Source organism: Pelophylax lessonae, assembly GCF_965119305.1.
Source record: "Pelophylax lessonae genome assembly, chromosome: 13".
NCBI lineage: Eukaryota > Metazoa > Chordata > Amphibia > Anura > Ranidae > Pelophylax > Pelophylax lessonae.
The window spans coordinates 66,149,462-66,171,424 of NC_138780.1; the positions used below are offsets into that span (position 1 = coordinate 66,149,462).

A 21,963-nucleotide genomic window follows, 5' to 3' on the forward strand; every position below is an offset into this window, starting at 1 on the left:
ATTGGGGAAAGTAGCCACGGAAAAAATTGAATTTGAAAGGGTCCACAGAATAAGGAAACCACAGAATGCCCCAAGAGAAACAACAAGAGATATGATTGCCAGGTTCCATAGATATGAAGAAAGAGCACAAATTTGGGAGAAACTAAGAGCCCGGCCAATAATGAGATATGAAGGAGTAGATCTGCAGGTATTCCCAGACTTATCACAGGAAACAATTAACAGAAAGCGCACCCTGAAACCAGTAGTTGAAACCTTAAGGCAACATAATATACAATACTTCTGGGGACATCCAGCGGGTCTTGGAGTATCGAAAGAAGGGAGAAAAGTGATGCCACGCTTCCCGAAAGATATCCAAACTTTCTGTGGTACCCTAGATATACCAGTGATGAGGATACCCGGGTGGCTAGATCTAGAGGAATCAGAAGGAGGAGAAACAGACGGAGAAGAAGAGTGGAGAGAGAAAACCAAGAGGTGAAATCCGGACGGGGCCCCGAGGCCTGAGATGGGCACCCACCAACTCCCCACAAAATGGGAAGGGGGGAGTTGAACGCGTGCAGAGATAGAGTTGGACCCCTGGGCAAGGTCGGTTTAAGGAGGGAGGAAGAAAATCAACGATCCTAGCAAAAGAGGGGGGAGAAGCTAGGTCTGGAAAAATGCCCAAGTGGAAGGGGAGTGGTGGGGGGAGGCGGGGAGGGGAGAGAAGAGGAGTGGGATGGAAGATAGGGAAAAAATAACATTAAAAGTGTAACAAGTCCTCATATTAAACAAAAACCCACGATCCCCAGTGAGGAGTCTGACCACCGGAGACACCAGCCTAATAAATATAAGAGTGGTAAGGAAAAAAAAAACAAGGAGTAAAGCCAAAGCCAAGGAAAGGAAAAATAGGGGAAAAACTAAAACAAGGAGATGACAGTAGTAAACTTTATGTCTTACAATGTACGTGGAATGAATTCGCCAGTGAAGAGACAAAAAATCTTGGGGGAAATTAAATATTTAAATGTGGATGTAATATTCCTACAGGAGACACATATTACACTCATCAAACATCAGGTTGTACTCCCGAAATCACCCCACTTGGTACTATGCGGACTCATTTAAGAAAAAATCTAGAGGTGTGGCTATTGGCTTCGCTAGAGGAGTGAGATTTGTTTTAGAAGATAGGCTGGCAGACCCGGAGGGAAGATTCCTCATTCTGAATGGGAAGTTATATGACGAGGAAGTCACATTAGTAAATATTTACAGTCCTAATGAAGGCCAGGTGGTCTATCTGGGGAAGATTATGGGGAAACTAATACATTTTAAAAAAGTGGTGATTCTGGCGGGGGACCTCAACCTGAGCCTCGATCCAAAAATGGACAACACCTCGCGACCCCAAAGGGTTACAAACCACCAGATAAAGTGGATTAGGCAAAAATTATATCAAAGTCAATTGGCGGATATATGGAGAATTCTCCATCCAAAAGAAAGGGATTATACGTGTTACTCAAATGTACATGGGACATATTCGAGAATTGATTATTTTTTGATAGAACATCGATGGATCGAAAAAGTAACCGAGGCGAGGGTTGGGACTAGGACCTGGTCAGATCACTCCCCCATCACACTAAAGATGAAAATGATGAGAGAACAACCTAGAATAAAACCTAAAATAACCACATGGAAAATTAATGAAGAACTGATAAAGGATAAAAAGTGGGGAAGGGAAATAGAGAAAGAACTGGAATTTTATTTTCAAAACAACGATATCGATGAAATATCTTAAGATATTATATGGGAAGCACAAAAAGCCTATATGAAGGGTATTCTAATTTTAAAAGGAGCACAAAGGAAAAAAAGAGAGAACTAAAAATAAAGCTAAATTGATGAAAGAAGTATATGAAATAGAACAAAAATATAAAAAAAAACAATGGATGAAGAACTGACCCCCTACTGGAGAAAAAAAAGAGGAATTAAAAGACCTGTTAGAACAAGAAATCAGACAGGAATTCAATAGGGTAGCAAGAGAGAAATATGTTGAGGGAAATAAAATTGGGAAAAACCTGGCAAGGATCCTTAAAAAAAAAAAAAGCTATGAATTTTATAGAGAAGATCAAGAATAAAAGCGGGGAACTAGTCCATTCAACTACCGAGATAGCAAGGGAATTCCAAAAATATTATGGTAATCTATATGCGGTAAGAGGAGAGGATAAACAAGAGACCGACTCAGCCAGGAGCGAGAAGATCAAAGCGTACTTAGAAAAGGCAAACATGAAAAAAGTAGAAAAGGAGAGATTGGCACTTCTAGAGGCACCAATTACAGATCAGGAAATAGAAAGAGCTATAAAAGAGACCACCTCAGGAAAAAGTCCAGGCCCGGATGGGTTCACTATCGGCTACTATAAAAAATACAAAGAGCTTTTAGTCCCGAGGTTAAAGGGGTATATGAATGGACTAGGTACCCAGTTTAATATGAGCAAAGAAGCCCTCTTAGCCTCAATCACAGTCATACTAAAAGAGAAAGATCAAACTTTGTGCTATAGTTATAGACCGATTTCACTCTTAAATGCAGATACAAAGTTGTTTACAAAAATATTAGCAACAAGGATGAAAGGGTTAATGAACGAGTGGGTTCATAGTGACCAGCTAAATTTTATACCAAGGAGACAACGGGATAACGGGATTAGAACTATTCTCTTGATGAAACAGATGCTTAAATATAGGCTACCAAGTGTGATACTGTCAATAGATGCTGAGAAAGCATTTGACAGGGTGAACTGGGAATTCATTATGAGGACCCTAGAGGAACTGGGCATAGGACCCAGAATGATGGCATGGATTAGTACATTATATAGTCACCCTTCAGCCAAAATAAAAATTAACGGGACATTGTCTGAACCATTCGAGATGTATAATGGAACGAGACCGGGATGCCCACTGTCTCCAATGCCGTTCGTCATCTCTTTAGAACCCCTCCTTGCAACTATAAGAAGATGTCCAGATATTAAAGGGGTAGAAGTTGGGGAGGTAGAGCATAAAGTCGCAGCGTTTGCCAATGACGTGCTGCTCTACATATCCAACCCAAGGATTACCTTGCCAAATATAATTAAAACTTTAAGGCAATATGGAGAACTTTCAAACCTAAAAATTAACCAAACAAAAATCTGAGGTATTAAGTATCAACATGAGTAAACAGGAGAGTGATAGGCTAAAAAGTGAATTTCCCTTTGTATGGAGAAAAGATGAATTAAAATACCTAGGAATTAAACTAACATCTGCTCCAGAAAAGTTATATAAAGCAAATTTCCTACCATTATTAAATGAAATAAGAACAGAAATAAATAGACTAACACCAAGAGCCGTATCATGGATGGGGAGAATCAATATCATACAGATGGCAATCCTCCCAAAAATTTTGTACAAATTCCAAATGCTACCAATACCAATCCCACAGGTTTTCTTTGAAGCGGAGTTCCACCCTGGATTTTTTTTTTTTTTTTAAATACCCCCGGGACAGTCAGGGCTAGTGCATTCCACAATGGCTAGCCTCTGATCTGTCCCGGGTTGCACTTACCTGTTAGGACAAATACTTACCTTGAAAACGTCTTGTCCAGCGCTGCCATCTCAGATGTGGGCAGCTTGAAGCCAGCGAGATCCTCTTCAGCGTCCTCTTCCGCCTTCTTCGGTCCCACAATGCCCTGTGCCGGCCCCGACGTCACTTCCGGGTCGCGCGCGTCATCCCTCCACAGCTTCTGGGCATGCCCAGAAGCTGTTTAGAAGGGGATGACGCGCGCGCCCCCGGAAACTGACGTCGGGGCCGGTGCAGGCGCAATGATTCCTGGGAGCGATGACGTTCAGCTCCCAGGAATCATTGCAGAGCCAGGAAGTGACGACGGGCCGCGGCCGAGGAAGGAGGAAGAAGGAAGTAAGGTAAGTATATTTTCTTCCCTACGAGGTAAGTAAAAAAAAAAAAAAAAAAATGCGATTATCCATTTCTTTTTCAGGTGACCCGGAGCGAGAAGATGGAGGTAAGTATAAAATTAGGGTGGAACTCCACTTTAAGGTATTAAAGTCACTGATAACTAAGTTTTGTGTGGAAAAATAAAAAACCAAGGATAAAATACACTACACTAAGTAAAAGTAAAATGGAAGGGAGACTAGCATTACCCGATTTAAAAAAATATTATCAGGCATCAGTTCTTACACGGGTGATAGAATGGGGGAAAAAAGAGAGTGGGAAAAATTGGGTGAAGATAGAAAACACGATGAGAGATACGCATCTACGTAAAATTATTTGGATTCCATCAAAATATAGACAGTTGAATATAAATACACATATAATTACACGACAAGCACTGAAAATTTGGGATATAATACACATAAGAGAAAAATGGAAATACAACTCACCACTGATACCATTACAGAACACAACATTTTTTTCACCAGGGGAAGGGAAGGAAAATGGTAAATGGATGGGAGAGGAAGATGTACGTTTTAAAGATATTATGGAGAAAGGGAAAATTATCACGTTATCGGATCTGAAAAAAAATTAAATAAACTGGAACATAACCGAGTGGAGGTAATGTCAGCTGAAGCACTTTGTTGCCTCTCTCTCCCAACCAATAAGAGATACGAAAGAACTGCTGCCTTATGAACAAATGTGTATGTCTGAGAAAATAATAAACAACATCTCAAATATCTATAGAATTATGAATGCAGGGACGAAGCAGACAGTACCCCTACTCGTAGAAAAATGGGAAAGCGAACTGGGTGTACATAGTGTGGGATTCCAATGGGAAAAAGTATAAAATTAGTCCATAACTCAGCGATAGATATAAACATGGCAGAGATGAACTAAAAACTTATATCCAGATGGTATAATACCCCAGATAAAGTGGGGAGATAACAGCTGGAGAGCTCGAAAATGTGTTGGAGGGGATGTATGGTAATTGGTACAATAACACAGATATGGTGGGATTGCCCGAAAATTAAAAAATACTGGAGAGAAGTACTATCCCTGATTAAAAAAAATACTGATATAGAAACTCCTGAAGACCCATGGGCATGCCTGTTCCACGGTACAAAAATGTCGATAAGAAAATATAAAAAAACTTTAATCCCTTATCTGTTAAACTCGGCAAAAAGTTTAATTCCCTTAAAGTGGCAAAAAGAAGAACCTCCATCATGTAAAGAGTGGTTTAGACATATAGAAAAAATGAGAAAATTAGAATTACAGTATTAAGAAACTGGGGGGAAGAGGAATATGAGGACAGGGTAGAGATCTGGGAAAAATGGAAAGAATTTAGAGAAACAAGGGACTATCTAACGACCCAGGAGAATGAGGCGGGACTGGGGATCGAAGAGGAAGGGAGGGGTAGGGGGGATATTTTTGGAAAAACTGTTAAGAGGAAATGTTCTTGAATTAAACTTTTTTGTATGTGAAAAATTATTAATAAAGAAATATAAAAAAGAAGAAGTTCTTGCAGCTGTCACTCCTGCAGAATGAACCAGCTCCATGGATGTCATATGTAGCAGCAGTCTCAGTCTCTTAATTCCCCTTATATGTGGGAAAAGAATGCGAGGTGTGTGCAAGTGTTGGTCTAGGTCAGGGGTGGGGAACCTTTTTTCTGCCAAGGGCCGTTTGGATAATTATACCATAATTCGGGGGCCGTACAAAATTATAAACTTAAAAATGAGCCTGTTATATTTGGTCAAACATTTAATAACTCACCCCTAATGTGATTGCTGGAACTGCGTCTCTTTGGTGAGGTGTGTGATGTTAGCTGGTATTGATGTTGCTACTTGCAGCTGGTTTTCCAGGTTTTCGGTCAGTCTGGAGCGCAGTCAACCCTTTGCCGTCGTACGTTTTGAAAAGAACTGCTGTGCTGTGGGTGCTGCTGGCTGGTACTGCTGTGGGTACTGCTGGCTCTGGCTGGCAGTGCTGGCTGGTACTGCTGTGGGTACTGCTGGTAGGAAATGCTGGCTAAAGACTCAGGAGCGGCGCCGCACTGGAGGAAGATAGAGGTTCCTGTATCTTGGTCAGTCTCCTCACAGGCGAAATGAATTTGATATCACTCCACCTGTGACTCACTCAGACAGAAAGGAGCTGGAATTATACAAGAAACATTGGCTCCATTCTGACAGCTCAGCTGCGACAGACAGACCAAGCGGCACGGGGGGGGGGGGGGGGGGGGGGCAGGACCAAATGATTTCAGGGGCCGCATATGGCCCGCGGGGCATAGGTTCCCCACCCCTGGTCTAGGTGGTAAGGAAGAGGGTTTCAAGAATGATCCTCTTTCTCAAGCCTTGAATGGAGTGGGAACACCATCATATGTATACCGCTCAAAGCAGGAAAGTAGTGAATAAAACATCTATACTTTAAATAAAAAAAATACATCATAAACAAATTTCTCCCAATACATTTATACTTAAACAGCCACCACAAAAAAAAAAAAAAAAAAAAAAAATTATAGGAGCTGACTGATGAAGCTGAATTCATTAAATGTGTTAGAAAGTCAGAACAATGTGATGTCACTACATATGAGGTCACAACACACACAAGAGAAATGTTTAATCATATCCTAGTGCTGGGTGATGGCAGATAAGTAAGTGGATTTTAAATTAATTTTATGGATATTTTGGGTAAAAATGTTTGTGCAATGAACCTCTATGCTTTGTCCCCTTACATGATGCTTGGGATGGAGTGCTATGTGAAAAGAGATTAGTGGTCACGGATTGCTAAATGGAGGAGGAGGAGGAGTACCCCAATTCCATTTTGTTTCGACCATCTTATTCATAAGTGGTCAATATATTAAGATTAATTTATTACTATTAGTGTGTTCATGGGAGAGGAGTATCACTTCGTTATTATTGGAGTGTGACTACTTCATCTTTGGTTGGGAATGGTTTAGTGTACTGTCTATCAGCACCAATCACAGTATATGAAACTTCAGTTAAGGAGAGAAAGAGGTGCCTCTAAGTGTAGACTTTAAAACACATTTTATTCAATAAAAGTATACACTCACATCTGTAAGTAAGCAAATACGTGTAAAAGGACTCCTCTTCACCGTAACCGGCAGTGACGGTGGAGCAGGAGCAAGAGCGAGGCTCGGAGTTCTTCGGTTGAGAACGAGGCTTGGTCAGCGGGCGTGTGTGGATGACGTCACTGGGGACGTTCTTGCTCCTGCTCCGCCGTCATTGCCGGCTATGGTGAAGAGGAGTCAGTCTCCGCGGGATGGCAGCACGGATTGGATGACATTATCCACCACCCACCTATCTTGGAATCTCCAGGAGGGTCCTTTTACTTACAGATGTGAGTGCATACTTTTATTGAATAAAATGTGTTTTAAAGTCTACACTTAGAGGAGCCTCTTTATCTCCTTATCTTCAGCTTGCTGGAACCCCTGGCTCATTGGTTTCTAGATGGCTGCCCTATATGTTGGACTCTCCCTTTCCATCTATTCCATTTAAGACCTTCTATGGACCTTGCCTAATTATGTGGCTTATGCGCCTGTTACATGTTTTGTTCTCTATGAAACTTCAGACACCATGTAATCCGTATGAACTGATTTGAATCCAAGCACTTAATGTTTAATGCTGGTGGGTAATGTTTGTAGTTAACAGAATACTATAATTTTAGCACTTTTTATGTATTTATTATTTGGTTTGGTCTCAGCATTTGTAATGTTAGGCTTTTCTTTCCTTGTATATAAGATGTATTTATTTTTAGATGTTTATTTATGTTTTAAGTATATAGAGCTAAGGAAACAGCATAGGAAGTTTTATTTTTACTGTTTTCAGCCCTGTGCTAGATCAAAACTTGCCAGACTAATCTGCTCAGTAGGCATTGCACACATACATTTTTTTTTTATTTTTTATTCAATATATTGCTGATCATGAACTAGACGGCCTTAGTCTTAATGAATAGTTTGCCATGTCACCAGCACACAAATGGGTGACAGGACACCTTTTACATACATTTATTGTGCTAGCGTATTTATGAAAATTGAACAAACCTTTAGGATGCCTTTGTCTTCAAGCACCACTTGAAGGCCATTTTTGAAGACTCCTGGTCCCATGGTGAGGATATCAAAGAGGTAAACATGCTTTCTAGTGGCAACCTGAAACAGTGAATACAATTTTCTGATCAAATACATTTTAGTTGACATTTTAGTAAGTTTTACAAAAATGAAAAAGGAAAAAAAAAAACACACTAAAGAAGAACAGAGAAAAAAATTGGATTTTGTCTTATCGTAAAATCCTTTTCTCTAAAGTTCATTGACAGACACAGCTCCATATAATTCTTGACCATTGGGTTATGCTGCCCCCTACAGGAGTAAAACACTAGGCAGGAAAAAGCTTTACCACGCCTATGGGGCTGTCCCTGCAGGAACACCCACACACTTGGCTATAGGCTTTAGTTTCTTTGCAAGCAGTGTTTAGAGGAAAAACCCAACCCACTCAAGATAGAGGTGCGTGTGCTGTGTCGGTCAATGAACTTCAGAGAAAAGGATTTTACGGTAAGACAAAAATCCAGTCTATCGTTCATTGACAGACGCAGCTCCATATAATTCTTGACCATTGGGAAGTCCCAAAGCAGTATTTGCATGAGGGGTGGGAAAACGCAGAAAAAGAACATAATGCCCAACAAGGCTAAAACTTTAGCCAGCCAATGAATATAGAGCTCAACCACCGGGAACAACAGGAGCTCATCTGGACAAACACCCTCAAAGAGACCAAGTCTCTTTCAAACAGTAGTCTGCAAAACCTTACAGCTAAAAGAAGCATCCAAGGATGCCAACGCATCTACTTTTTAAAATTTTGTGAATGTATGCACAGACGACCAAGTTGCCTTGCCGCCTTGCAAACATGTAATACTGATGCCTAATGGCGAAAAGCCCAAGAAGCACTCGGCGCCCTAGTAGAATGCGCCTTCACAGGGAAAGGTGGAACCTGACCCTTCAGTAAATAAGCCTGAACCACCGTCTGCCTGATCCACCTAGAAATGGTCACAGCAGACGCAGCCAGTCCCTTTCTAGGTCCTTCCGCAAGGACAAAAAGAGTCTGATTTACTGAAAGATTCAGTAGCCACCAGGTAAACCCTAATTGCCCAAACCACATTCAAAGAATGCAAAGCAATTTCCTTAGGATGCTTGGGCTTAGGACATAAAGAAGGCAGCACAATGTCTTCATTTAGATGGAAATCAGAAACCAAATTAGGAAGAAACGACTGACTAGGTCGAAGTACCACTTTATCTCTGTGGACCACCAAATAAGGCGAGCGGCAGGAAAGCGCCGTCAATTCTGATACTCTGCAAGCAGAAGTAAAAGCCACCAAAAAGGCAACCTTCTGAAACAAGGTAAGCAGAGGAATCTCCCTAATGTTCTCAAAAGGAGGTTTTTGAAGAACAATACCAAATTCAGATCCCACGGAGGTAACGGGGATTGCCTCGGAGGGGCCACATGATGGACCCCTTAGATAAAAGTGCAAATCAAAGCATGCGAGGCTAAAGGACGTTGGAAAAAACACAGCCAAGGCCGACACTTGGCCTTTAATAGTAGCCAAGGCCAACTTCTGTTCGACACCTCTTTGAAGGAAAGCCAAGATCCTAGCCACCAAAATAACGGCAAGGATGCACCTTCATGGATTCACACCATGAAATGCACGATTTCCAAGTACGATGATAGATCTTCCTGGAAGTAGACTTCCTGGCCTTCAACAGTGTAGGAATCAAATCACTGAAACAGAAAGACCCCTATCCTTCAACACCTGGCTTTCAACAGCCACAATGTGAAGCCAGTGACTGTAAAGCAGGATGGAAGATCGGCTCTTGAGACAGCAGATCTTCCCTGAGAGGAAGTCTCCAAGGAGCATCGGTAACCAATCTTACCAGATCTGTGTACCGAGACTGGCAAGGCCAGTCTGGAGCCACCAGAATGACTGGCCCTGTCCCCATTAACCCCAAGGAGTCACCAGTGAATCTACAGCATCGGCTAGGGGATCCAGAGACCTGGCTACAAACCTCTGTACCTTCTTGTTGAGCCGAGAGGCCAACAGGACAACATCCGGTGTCCCCCACTAAGCACACAAGAGATGAAACACCTCTGGGTGTAGAGACCATTCCTCCTGATCCAGCACCTGACGGCTCAGGTAGTCTGCCTGCCAGTTTTCCACACCTGGGATGAGTACCGCGGAGAGAGACTAACAAAATTCTCTGCTCATTTCAAGATCTCGGCCACCTCCCGGGCTGCTAGGACACACTTGGTGCCCCCTTGATGATTGATGTGAGCCACGGCCGTGGCATTGTCCAGTTGAACCTGGACTGGACAACCTTGAAGACGATTTGTCCAGTGACAAAGGCAAAGCTTTATTGCCTTGAGCTCCAGAACATTGATCGGTAATCTGGACTCTTCCACTGTCCAAGGCCACTGGGAACACAGCTTCCCCAGCACTCCTCCCCAGCCAGACAGGCTGCCGTTCGTGGTTAGCATTGTCCGATACAATGGAAGGAAAGACTTGCCTAGGCGAAATGCCAACGAGCAAAGCCACCATAGAAGAGCAGTCTGTGTTGTGACTCAATCGAATCATAGAATCCAATGACTTTGGATCTTTGTTCCATTTGACCAGAATTCCCCTCTTTAATGACCTGGTGTGGATCTGAGCAAATGGGACCGCCTCGAAGGTTGACACCATCAGGCCTAGGACTCTCATGCAAGTCTGCAGAGAGAACAGCTTGCTGAACAAGAAACTAATCGCCCCCTGCAACTTCTGCAGCTTGTCCAGGGGAAGAGAAACCTTCACCGAAGTGGAATCCCATGCGGCTGATGGCGAGGAAACATCCTCCTCGCTATCAGAATGCGAAGACGCAGATCCACCAGGATGACATGCGTCCACATCGGCCATATCTACCTCAGAATTTGAGGATACTATTAGAGGCAGGGGGAAGGCATAGGGCGCTTTCTACTAGTGGCATTTTTTAAAACGAAATCCACTTTTGACACCAGGTTTTCTAAAACTGCTGTAAATACAGACAGGGCTGCAACCCGGAGGGACCTGCAGCCACAGAGAGGGAGCCTGTGGGTGGGAAGAGGTTGAGCAAATGGGAGGAGGAAGTAATTTTTAAAGAACAAAGAGGAACTACATACATATAAAAGATGTATTGACGACATGTTTATCTTATGGACGGGAACAGAGGAAACCCTACACCAATTTTTCCAAGAAATTAACATCAATAACTATAATATTAAATTTACCGGATCATGGAATAGAAACGAGGTTAATTTCCTAGACCTCACCATATCACAGCTGGATGGAGAACTAACAACGAGAAGGCACTTTAAAACTACAGACAGAAATAGCTATATACCGACCCACAGCTGTCACCATAGAAATTGGATCAAGGGTATCCCAAAAGGGCAAATGATGAGGCTGAAAAGAAACTGTGGAGATGAAAAGATCTTGAAGAACAAATCCAGACCATGATGACAAAATTTAAAGAAAAAGGATATAAACAACAAGATCTTGATAAAGTAAAAAAAGAGGTTGATCAGATGGAACGAGGAAAACTACTAGAAGAAAAAGAAAAACAGAACGAAGACTATGGACTGTCCTTCATCACCAATTACAATATCAGACACCGGGAAGTCGAGCAAATCATAAGGAAACATTGGCATCTGCTCCAAAGAAATGAACAGCTTAGGGAGATTTTACCGAAACGTCCAAAATTCATATACAGGAGAGGCCCAAAATTTGAGGGACAGACTAGCGAAAAATGTCCCAAGACCCCCCAAAAAACGTTTCACTTTTCTGGACGTAAAAGGCTTTTACACTTGCAGGAGATGCAAACCCTGCAAAACGGTAAAAAAACGGAATAAAAGAACGTATGAATTTAAATCTAACATCACCAACAAAACCTATAAAATTAAGAACCTAATAACCTGTCAGAGTACTCATGCTGAGTTGTCCTTGCAATTTACAAAATGTGGGGCGCACCATGAGCATATAGACAATATTAAAAAAGGCTTCAGATACCATAGTGTCTCGAACCATTTCCGGTTAAAACACAATAAAGACCCCACACGATTAACATTCTGCGGAATAGATAGGATTGAACCCCATTGGAGGGGGAAGAATATGAGGATTGCGGTTTCGCAAAATGAGTCTAAATGGATCTACCAGCTGTCTACCTTGCATCCCAAGGGAATGAACATTGACATTGACATCAATTGTTTTTTTTGGAACCCATAAATCCTGTGATATTCATAATAGATAAATACTCTGCAACATTTATGTCCTCGAAATAACTTTTCTTTTAATTTGCAATTTTGACACAAAAATTAGCAAGTTCAGGCTATACAAATTAAGAGTTTAACACTATATAATTAATATAAATATAATTTTAAGTAAAGTATTTTTAATAAATATTTTAATTAATAAATTTTATAATTTTAATGGAATTTTAATTATATTACTAGCAATAATTATTTAAATTTTTCTCGTTTTGATCTATGTGATGCTCTCTGAATAGATAATGTGAGTTTTTGTTATACAATTATTTGTTATGTCTACATCGAAATGCATTTAACCACTTCCCTACCGGCGCATTGTAAAAAGACGCAGGCAGGGATGCTTCCTCCCTCTCCCCGCTCTGCCGTGTCCAATCACTGCGGGCCACATGCACTGTCCTTGTGCATGCCGCTCGTGCGTGCCCCCAGGGGCGCGCCGAGCGGCGATCGGGGATTGAGAGTGTCACTTAATGCTTTCTTCACCTCAGTCTTTACACAGGAAAAGGAAGGGTACACTGACCATTACTGTACGGTTAGCAGTACTTCACAGGACACGTCGCTATGGCTAACAGAGGGTGAAATCAGGGAAAGGCTGGATAAAATGAACACAAGTAAATCACCAGGCCCAGATGGCGTACATCTGAGAACTCAGTAAGGTTATATCTAGACCACTGTTCCTGATCTTTGCAAATAGTATTTTGACAGGAAATGTACCAGGTGACTAGAGGAAAGCGAACGCGATACCAATATTCAAAGAAGGGCAGAGGCATGTATCGGGAAATTATAGGCCGGTCAGCCTGACGTCAATAGTATGTAAACTTCTGGAAGGGATGATAAGGGACTATATATCCAAAAGTTTGCTAAAGAGAACATCATCATAGAGGAAGTTTTGGGACTTTGAGTGAGAGACATGACCAGGATAGAAGGAAAAAAGATGTCTCATTTATTGATACATACATGCATACAGATAATGAACATAACATATAATTGTATATGTGTTTGACATCAACAAGTAAAAGATAAAAAGGGGAGATAGTACATCCCAGTTCCAGTTTCCATAAGATCAGCATAGCAATTGTACATACAGAAGTATATTCATAAACATCAATGGACTGCAATGGTCAACAGTATTGAAGTAATGGATAGTAATCAAAACATCATAATAACTCGACGCGTTTCGTGGTCTAAGTATGCCACTTCATCAGGAGTAGATGTATGATCTGTGTGTGTAAAGAAGTATATGTAAAAAAAATGGCAAATGAGGACCAATAAAAACTGGAAGGAAGGGGGAAGAGGAGATGTCGACCTCAAATTCCCAAACTTACGTTGCTTTGCAGGTGTTTGCTGGCTTAGGGAGTAGGACATGGCTCGGATAGTCTCCCACGGGAGCTGAGGGTCCACAGGGCGGGCAAAAAGGGGCCAGACACGCCACACGCATGAGGAGTGTGGGCTGGAGTATATGGTGTGGAGACGTTGCTTGTGGCAGCAGAACAGGAAATATCTGTCAAATAGTAAAAATTATATATATATATATATATATATATATATATATATATATATATATATATATATATATATATATATATATGTATCAAATATGCCATAAGTACATATGTATTTCTGTAGTAGAAATATCATGGTGCTGCTGCCAAAGCCGTGGAGACGGTTTGCCTGTTCTGTCTGCCGCCTCTGCGGTGGCCACCTTTATGCACTGGCGTGACGCTGGGCCCACAGTGCGGAGCCATGATCGGCAGGCACGGGACACATAGGTTCATAGTCTGGACTTCAATTTCGGTATGTTCCTTTTGGCCTCTACTTCACTGTTTTTTTATTTTACTTCACTCATCACCCTTGGTTATCGGTTCTTCCTTCCTTTACAATTTTCTTTGTTTCTGCACACTATCACACCCTCCTCAGGGGTTCTTATATATACTCGCTACTTTATCACATGGTTGATCTTTGATACTATGGGCAAGCAGTCTCTTATATCATGCACTTATTACCATTCTTTCACTCCACCATGGATGATTCCCACCTCCTTTTGGCACTTTCCATACTTTTTCTTTGGCAGCAGCACCATGATATTTCTACTACAGAAATACATATGAACTTATGGCATATTTGATACATATATATATATAATTTTTACTATTTGACAGATATTTCCTGTTCTGCTGCCACAAGCAACGTCTCCACACCATATACTCCAGCCCACACTCCTCATGCGTGTGGCGTGTCTGGCCCCTTTTTGCCCGCCCTGTGGACCCTCAGCTCCTGTGGGAGACTATCCGAGCCATGTCCTACTCCCTAAGCCAGCAAACACCTGCAAAGCAACGTAAGTTTGGGAATTTGAGGTCTACATCTCCTCTTCCCCCTTCCTTCCAGTTTTTATTGGTCCTCATTTGCCATTTTTTTACATATACTTCTTTACACACACAGATCATACATCTACTCCTGATGAAGTGGCATACTTAGACCATGAAACGCGTCGAGTTATGATGTTTTGATTACTAATTATTACTTCAATACTGTTGACCATTGCAGTCCATTGATGTTTATGAATATACTTCTGTATGTACAATTGCTATGCTGATCTTATGGAAACTGGAACTGGGATGTACTATCTCCCCTTTTTATCTTTTACTTGTTGATGTCAAAAACATATACAATTATATGTTATGTTCATTATCTGTATGCATGTATGTATCAATAAATGAGACATCATTTTTCCTGCTACCCTGGTCATGTCTCTCACTCAAAGTCCCAAAACTTCCTCTATGGTTATTGAACAGGGATGGAGGCGCACAATTTGTCCCATTGTGCTCCTCACTCAAAGTCCCAAACTTCCCCCTCCTCTACAAAGAGAACATCATCAGTAGTAATCAGCACGGGTTTACAAAAGGGTATTCTTGTTAAACTAATTTGTTAACATTCTATGAGGAGGTTAGCTGTGAGCTAGATAGTGGGAGACCTGTGGATGTGGTGTACCTGGATTTTGCTAAGGCGTTTGATACAGTTCCCTACAAACGCTTAATTTGTAAAATAAGGTCTGCAGGCATCGACCACAAGGTTTGCTCTTAGATACAAAACTGGTTAAAGGAGCAAGTCCAAAGGGTGGTGGTAAATACAGTGCCTTGCGAAAGTATTCAGCCCCCTTGAACATTGCGACCTTTTGCCACATTTCAGGCTTCAAACATAAGGATATAAAACTGTAATTTTTTGTGAAGAATCAACAACAAGTGGGACACAATCATGAAGTGGAATGAAATTTATTGGATATTTCAAACTTTTCTAATAAATAAAAAACTGAAAAATTTGGCGTGCAAAATTATTCAGCCCCCTTAAGTTAATACTTTGTAGCGCCACCTTTTGCTGCGATTACAATTGTAAGTCGCTTGGGGTATGTCTCTATCAGTTTTGCACATCGAGAGACTGAAATTTTTGCCCATTCCTCCTTGCAAAACAGCTCGAGCTCAGTGAGGTTGGATGGAGAGCGTTTGTGAACAGCAGTTTTCAGTTCTTTCCACAGATTCTCGATTGGATTCAGGTCTGGACTTTGACTTGGCCATTCTAACACCTGGATAGGTATATTTGTGAACCATTCCATTGTAGATATTGCTTTATGTTTTGGATCGTTGTCTTGTTAGAAGACAAATCTCCGTCCCAGTCTCAGGTCTTTTGCAGACTCCATCAGGTTTTCTTCCAGAATGGTCCTGTATTTTGCTCCATCCATCTTCCCATCAATTTTAACCATCTTCCCTGTCCGTGCTGAAGAAAAGCAGGCCCAAACCATGATGCTGCCACCACCATGTTTTGACAGTGGGGATGGTGTGTTCAGGGTGATGAGCTGTGTTGCTTTTACGCCAAACATAACCTTTTGAATTGTTGCCAAAAAGTTTGATTTTGGTTTCATCTGACCAGAGCACCTTCTTCCACATGTTTGGTGTGTCTCCCAGGTGGCTTGTGGCAAACTTTAAATGACACTTTTTATGGATATCTTTAAGAAATTGCTTTCTTCTTGCCACTCTTCCATAAAGGCCAGATTTGTGCAGTATACGACTGATTGTTGTCCTATGGACAGAGTCTCCCACCTCAGCTGTAGATCTCTGCAGTTCATCCAGAGTGATCATGGGCCTCTTGGCTGCATCTCTGATCAGTCTTCTCCTTGTATGAGCTGAAAGTTTAGAGGGACGGCCAGGTCTTCGTAGATTTGCAGTGGTCTGATACTCCTATTTCAATATTATCGCTTGCATAGTGCTCCTTGGGATGTTTAAAGCTTGGGAAATCTTTTTGTATCCAAATCCGGCTTTAAACTTCTCCACAACAGTATCTCGGACCTGCCTGGTATGTTCCTTGTTCTTCATGATGCTCTCTGCGCTTTAAACGGACCTCTGAGACTATCACAGTGCAGGTGCATTTATACGGAGACTTGATTACACACAGGTGGATTCTATTTATCTTAATTAGTCATTTAGGTCAACATTGGATCATTTAGAGATCCTCACTGAACTTCTGGAGAGAGTTTGATGCACTGAAAGTAAAGGGGCTGAATAATTTTGCACGCCCAATTTTTCAGTTTTTTATTTGTTAACAAAGTTTGAAATATCCAATAAATTTCGTTCCTCTTCATGATTGTGTCCCACTTGTTGTTGATTCTTAATAAAAAATTACAGTTTTATATCTTTATGTTTGAAGCCTGAAAAGTGGCAAAAGGTCGCAAAGTTCAAGGGGGCCGAATACTTTCGCAAGGCACTGTAACTAAAAAATATCAAGTAAATAAAAAAAAAAAAAAATGAGTAACCGCGCTAGTGCAAAATAAAGTTAAGCAGCAACTTCAAGTGTGACCGCACCCAAACAACAATATATAATATTATAACAAAAATTGGGAAAAGGGATAAGAGAGACCTCAAAACTCCCCAGTTGGAGAGGTACTCAATGGGACAAGGGAGTGGGAAATGGGAAATTGGTTCTGGATTTAGGATACCAAGGTATGTTGGTTATAAATCAACATCAAATGTAAATAAAATAGTTTTTATTCCATAAAAAAGTTAATCACATAGACATAACAAAATACACAGGACAAACAAGTCAATATACAAACAGGTTGACTGGAATGCATTTGACATAGTTGAAACTGTGGAGTGTCGTTGGCATATTTCCACAGTAGGTTCTCTACATGTTTCGCGGACTATGCCGCTTCTTCAGGAGAAACAATGAAGGATAAAAACCGATTCTATGAAAATAGAACAAGCATTGAATGAGTCATAATAAAGACAACAAAAAACATGATTATTGAGGCAATGGGTGTATGGATACCCATGATACAGTGTGGACTTTTCCTGCAGTCACCATGAGGCGGATTTGACCAATGGGGGCGGCAGGATCACATACATAGTCTCACCGGCGTATATGGGAGACCTTAACATGTTTATGAAAAAATATACAAAAAGTTGATAAATATAATAGAACTCTGAGTGTTGCCAATGTAAAGAGAAGGAGAGGGGGGGAAGAAGGGGGGGGGGGAAACAGAAGAGAGAAGGGGGAGAAAAAGGGGGAGAAAAAAGAAGGGGGGGGAGGGAAAACCAAGAATGGAAAAGGGGAGAGGGAAGGAGGCAATAGACGTGGGAAAGGGAAGGGGAAGGGAGGGGGAAGGGAAGACAACAGGAAAGGGAGAGGAAGAAACCGACAAACAAAGGGTGGGGGGAAACAGGGAGGAAAGTACATAGACCACTCATGTTAAGAAATGATAATCACCTTTCAAAAACGTTCATGTAGATATAACCATGCGGAGAGGATGCGAGGATAAGCATCAAGAAGTATCACAGAAGTTGGTTGCAAGTTCCACTAATGGTCTAATCAAGAGAGTGACCGAGGGGAGGGAAGAGGAAAGGAAGGGGGGGGGCGCCACCTGGGAAAAAGCCCAGACAGGGATAAACCCTATATTTGCTCTAATCCAAGGCACTCCTTGTATCCATATGTTATTCCATCAGTGTATAGTAATGATATGCCAAAACATATCATACAAGGAAAGAAAAAGATCCTAAAAAAGGAAAAAATAACCGCAGTATAAATGGAAGATCCGACCAATATAGGAATAAGTATGGTGTAGACTGAGTCTTTTGACTGTTACCTGAAATGCTGCCTCAAGATCCTCCTCTCCGCATGGTGCATAAGACGCCGACGCCGCCATGATGGCCGCGCGGGCCTTTTATGCGTCTCCGAGCGTGTATGACGTCATCACGCCGCTACGCGGCGTCCGAAGTCACACGCCCAGTCCCTCCAAAGTGTGCGTGAGCGTGCGCAGGCACACTCCGCCGGACATCCGGCGGAACCAGCGGAGGGCCGCTGGCAAGGAGGGACACATATCCGCCGGAAAAGACAGGAACCCGCCACTGATCCCCAAGGTCCCGCCTCCGGGTGTCAGCAGAGAATGTTGAAGAACATAAAAGAATTTATTAGCATATATAAGCCCACATTAAACAAAGTCGAAGCAGTAAATACATAATAGCTACAAATATAGCATACATGTATATTTATATTATTCCCAATACCGAGATAACGATATTGGACATTGTAACTCAGTACATATTGCATACAAATATATAAATAGACTCATTGAATCGGTCCAAATAGGACCAATTTTATACATCCATCAAGAGAAGAGAAAGGAGGGAAAATAGATGGGAGAGAGAATGGGAAAGGAAAGAGGGGAGCGAAAAAGGGAGGGAAATAGGCATGGGTAAAAAACGGGGAGGGAAGACTAAGGAATGGGAATAAGGAGGGGGACAAGGAGCAGTTGGAGGACCGTGAAAATCCCAAGTGAGAGGGGGAAAAGGGGGGGAGAAAAAGACAAACACAGAAAGGGGGATAATTTGTTCGATCTCTAAATCATGTAGGGATTATAGAAAAGGCTTATATGAGACGACCTCATTCAAGCCAGGGGGAGTAGTGGAATTTAGCCTTTCAATCCATTGAGTTTCACGTTGAAGCAATTTCTGATCCCAATTGCCCCCACGTGGGTCCTCAAATATGGCATCAAGAACCATCCTCAGGGTGGTATCTATGGTGAAAAATTTCACCACTTCAGGGTGGTATCTATGGTGAAGGCCAATATGGCATCCGACTGCTGTTAGTTTACCACCTGAGGAGTAATATAGGTGGTCTCCTATTCTCTGGCGTAGCTCTCATCTGGTTTTGCCAACGTAGTATGCCCTACATTGGCAAACCATCAGATAAATGACACCCCTCGGTCCACATTGACTGTGGCTTCGAGGGGTCCACAGTTCCCCATTGGGGAGTCGGTAGGTTGAGCCCTCCAATATCCAAGGGCAGCGTGGGCATTCCTGACAAGCAAAGGTACCCCTATTACCTGAAGAGCGGGTCTAGCTGTGGTGTAATGACTATGGACCAACTGGTCCCGAAGGGACGTGGCCCTTCTAAAGACCAGCTCTGGGGTGTCCCTAACATAATTCTTTAAAATATGATGGTCAGTAAGTAGATGCCAATGGCGAGTGATTACTGAACGCAATTGTTGATGATGTGCTGAATATCTAGTAATTAGTTTGACTGTATGAGATGTATCCGGTTTTCTAGGTGGGTACAGTAGAGACGATCTGCTCCTGGCTCAGGCCTTATTAAAGGCCTTCCTCAGAGTGGTATGGGAATAGCCTCTCTGGAGGAGGCGTTCCCGAAGAGCATGGGCTTGACTGTAAAAGTCATCATCCCTGGTACAATTCCGCCTGAGGCGTAAATATTGAGCAAACGGAATGCTCTGTATTAGGGGTTGGGGATGAGCACTTGACGCGTGTAGTAAAGTATTACCTGCGGATGGTTTCCGGTAAAGATCCGAAAATATAGTGCCATCCTCAGATTTCAAGATGGTGAGATCCAGAAAAGTGATCTGGGACTCATGGTAGGTATATGTAAAGCGTAGATTCCAATCATTCCTATTGAGGTCTTTCAGAAAAGAATGGAGTATCTCTATGGGGCCTGTCCAGGCCAGGAGCAGATCGTCAATATATCTGTACCAGAAAGGTACAAACGGTAAGTACTCTGCAAAATTCTCATTAGAAAAAATATACCTCTCCCAGCCCTCCAGGTAGAGATTCGCATATGACGGCGTGCATGTGGTCCCCATGGCCACACCCTGCCTTTGCAAAAACATATCCTCCATTAATGTGAAATAATTACGAGTGAGAATAAACCGAAGCAGGGTAAGAATGAAGGTGTTTAGTTTCCACGTGGTTCTATCCTGTTCCCTTAAGAACTCACTGATTACTTTGATACCCCGTTCATGTGGGATGCTGGAGTACAAAGCCTCCACATCAATCGCAACCAGTAGGGCATCTGGTGGGAGCTCAACCCCCTCAATATGTTTGAGAAGATCGGTAGTATCTTTAATATAGGAAGGCAGGGTGAGGACATGGGGAGCAAGATGCGAGTCGACATATTTACTGGCACTGTCCGTGAGGGATCCTATGCCAGACACGATAGGTCTACCTGGGGGGGGGGAGAGGCATTTGTGTGTCTTCGGAAGTGTGTAAAAAGTGGATGTTCAAGGAAATTTGGTAAACAAAAACTGGTAAGTGTCTTTGTCAATCAGGCCTTTGTGCCATGCATCTAAAATGATGCAGTTGTAGTCCTGTCTTTTTTGTAATCTTCTCAAGGCTAAATTTTGCTCTGGAGTGAGATTGGAGTCAATATTTTCCCAGTTGGTCTTCTTTAAATCTGCAACGGAATGATGCAAAAAGGACCAAATGGTGGGGCACGTCATGAGATCAGGAAATTGTGTAGAAGGAGGTTTAAAAGCCCTTTTGGGGGCAATGGTTTCTGAAGGACTGGTCATCATGGCTGGCGGGGACGTAGGGGTGGATTCATCGGAATCATTACTTTCATCATAGAGCAGCATAAGGTCACGTAAGGCCTTATATTCAGCCATTGTAAAGTGTTTAGTGCGTTGAGTAAGTTCATTTTCTAGATGAAGATTTTGTCTATCCTTATCAAAAATTAACTTATAAGTCAAATTTCTTGAGAATAAATAAAGATCTTTGATGGTATCCATCACATTGATGGAGTCAAAAGGGCAAAAGCCCAAACCTAAATGAAGTACTGAGGTTTCGTCCTGAGTGAGGGAGTGACTAGTGAGGTTGATAATATTCAACCCTGTGTGTTCGTGGGAGAGGAAGTGTTGGGAAGTGGTGGAAGAGGTGCTTGGATTTTGGGAAAATACACATCCAAGTTGCCTTGTGATTTGCGGTGTTCGATTAGGGCTGGATCTAAAAAACCGTCATCGGCCAGTGTAGGGGTGCGAGATGTGCTTGCTATTGCATTCAGTGCCCTGGGAATTGTGCTATGTAGCGTGGTGTTGATTTTGGGTTGTTTGTTGGCTTTTTTGCCTTTGGATTCATTAGGTGAAATTCCAGGGTGAGACCGCTTTCTAACATTGCCTTGTTTGAATTGACCTAGAGGTCTAGACTGACTGTGTAGTGAAGAAACCGAAGAAACAGAAGAATCGGATTCTGTGTATTCGTAGGTCTGGGGAGGATTGTGGGGGTGGGGGGCACCCCTTCTTCCCACAGATCTTCCCGACCATTTATATGCATATCCTTCAGAGAAGGCTAATTGGTCCTTAATACATTTATTTTGTTTCTTGGAAATAATGTCTTTATTTAGATTCTCTATCTTGTCTTTTATTTCTTTCCA

The 21,963-nt window shown here is 42.1% G+C and overlaps 1 protein-coding gene across 1 annotated transcript in view; it reads right to left on the reverse strand.

The window, feature by feature from the left end:
• Nucleotides 1-21,963, reverse strand: part of EXD1 (exonuclease 3'-5' domain containing 1) — a gene marked incomplete at its 5' end in the record, with an annotated part of 442,032 nt that overhangs the window by 165,907 nt on the left and 254,162 nt on the right. Inside the window, one exon of the mRNA XM_082242816.1 lies at nt 7,992-8,096. Within this exon, the coding sequence (XP_082098942.1) occupies nt 7,992-8,096 (105 nt within the window). The remainder of the gene's footprint in view (nt 1-7,991; nt 8,097-21,963) is intronic.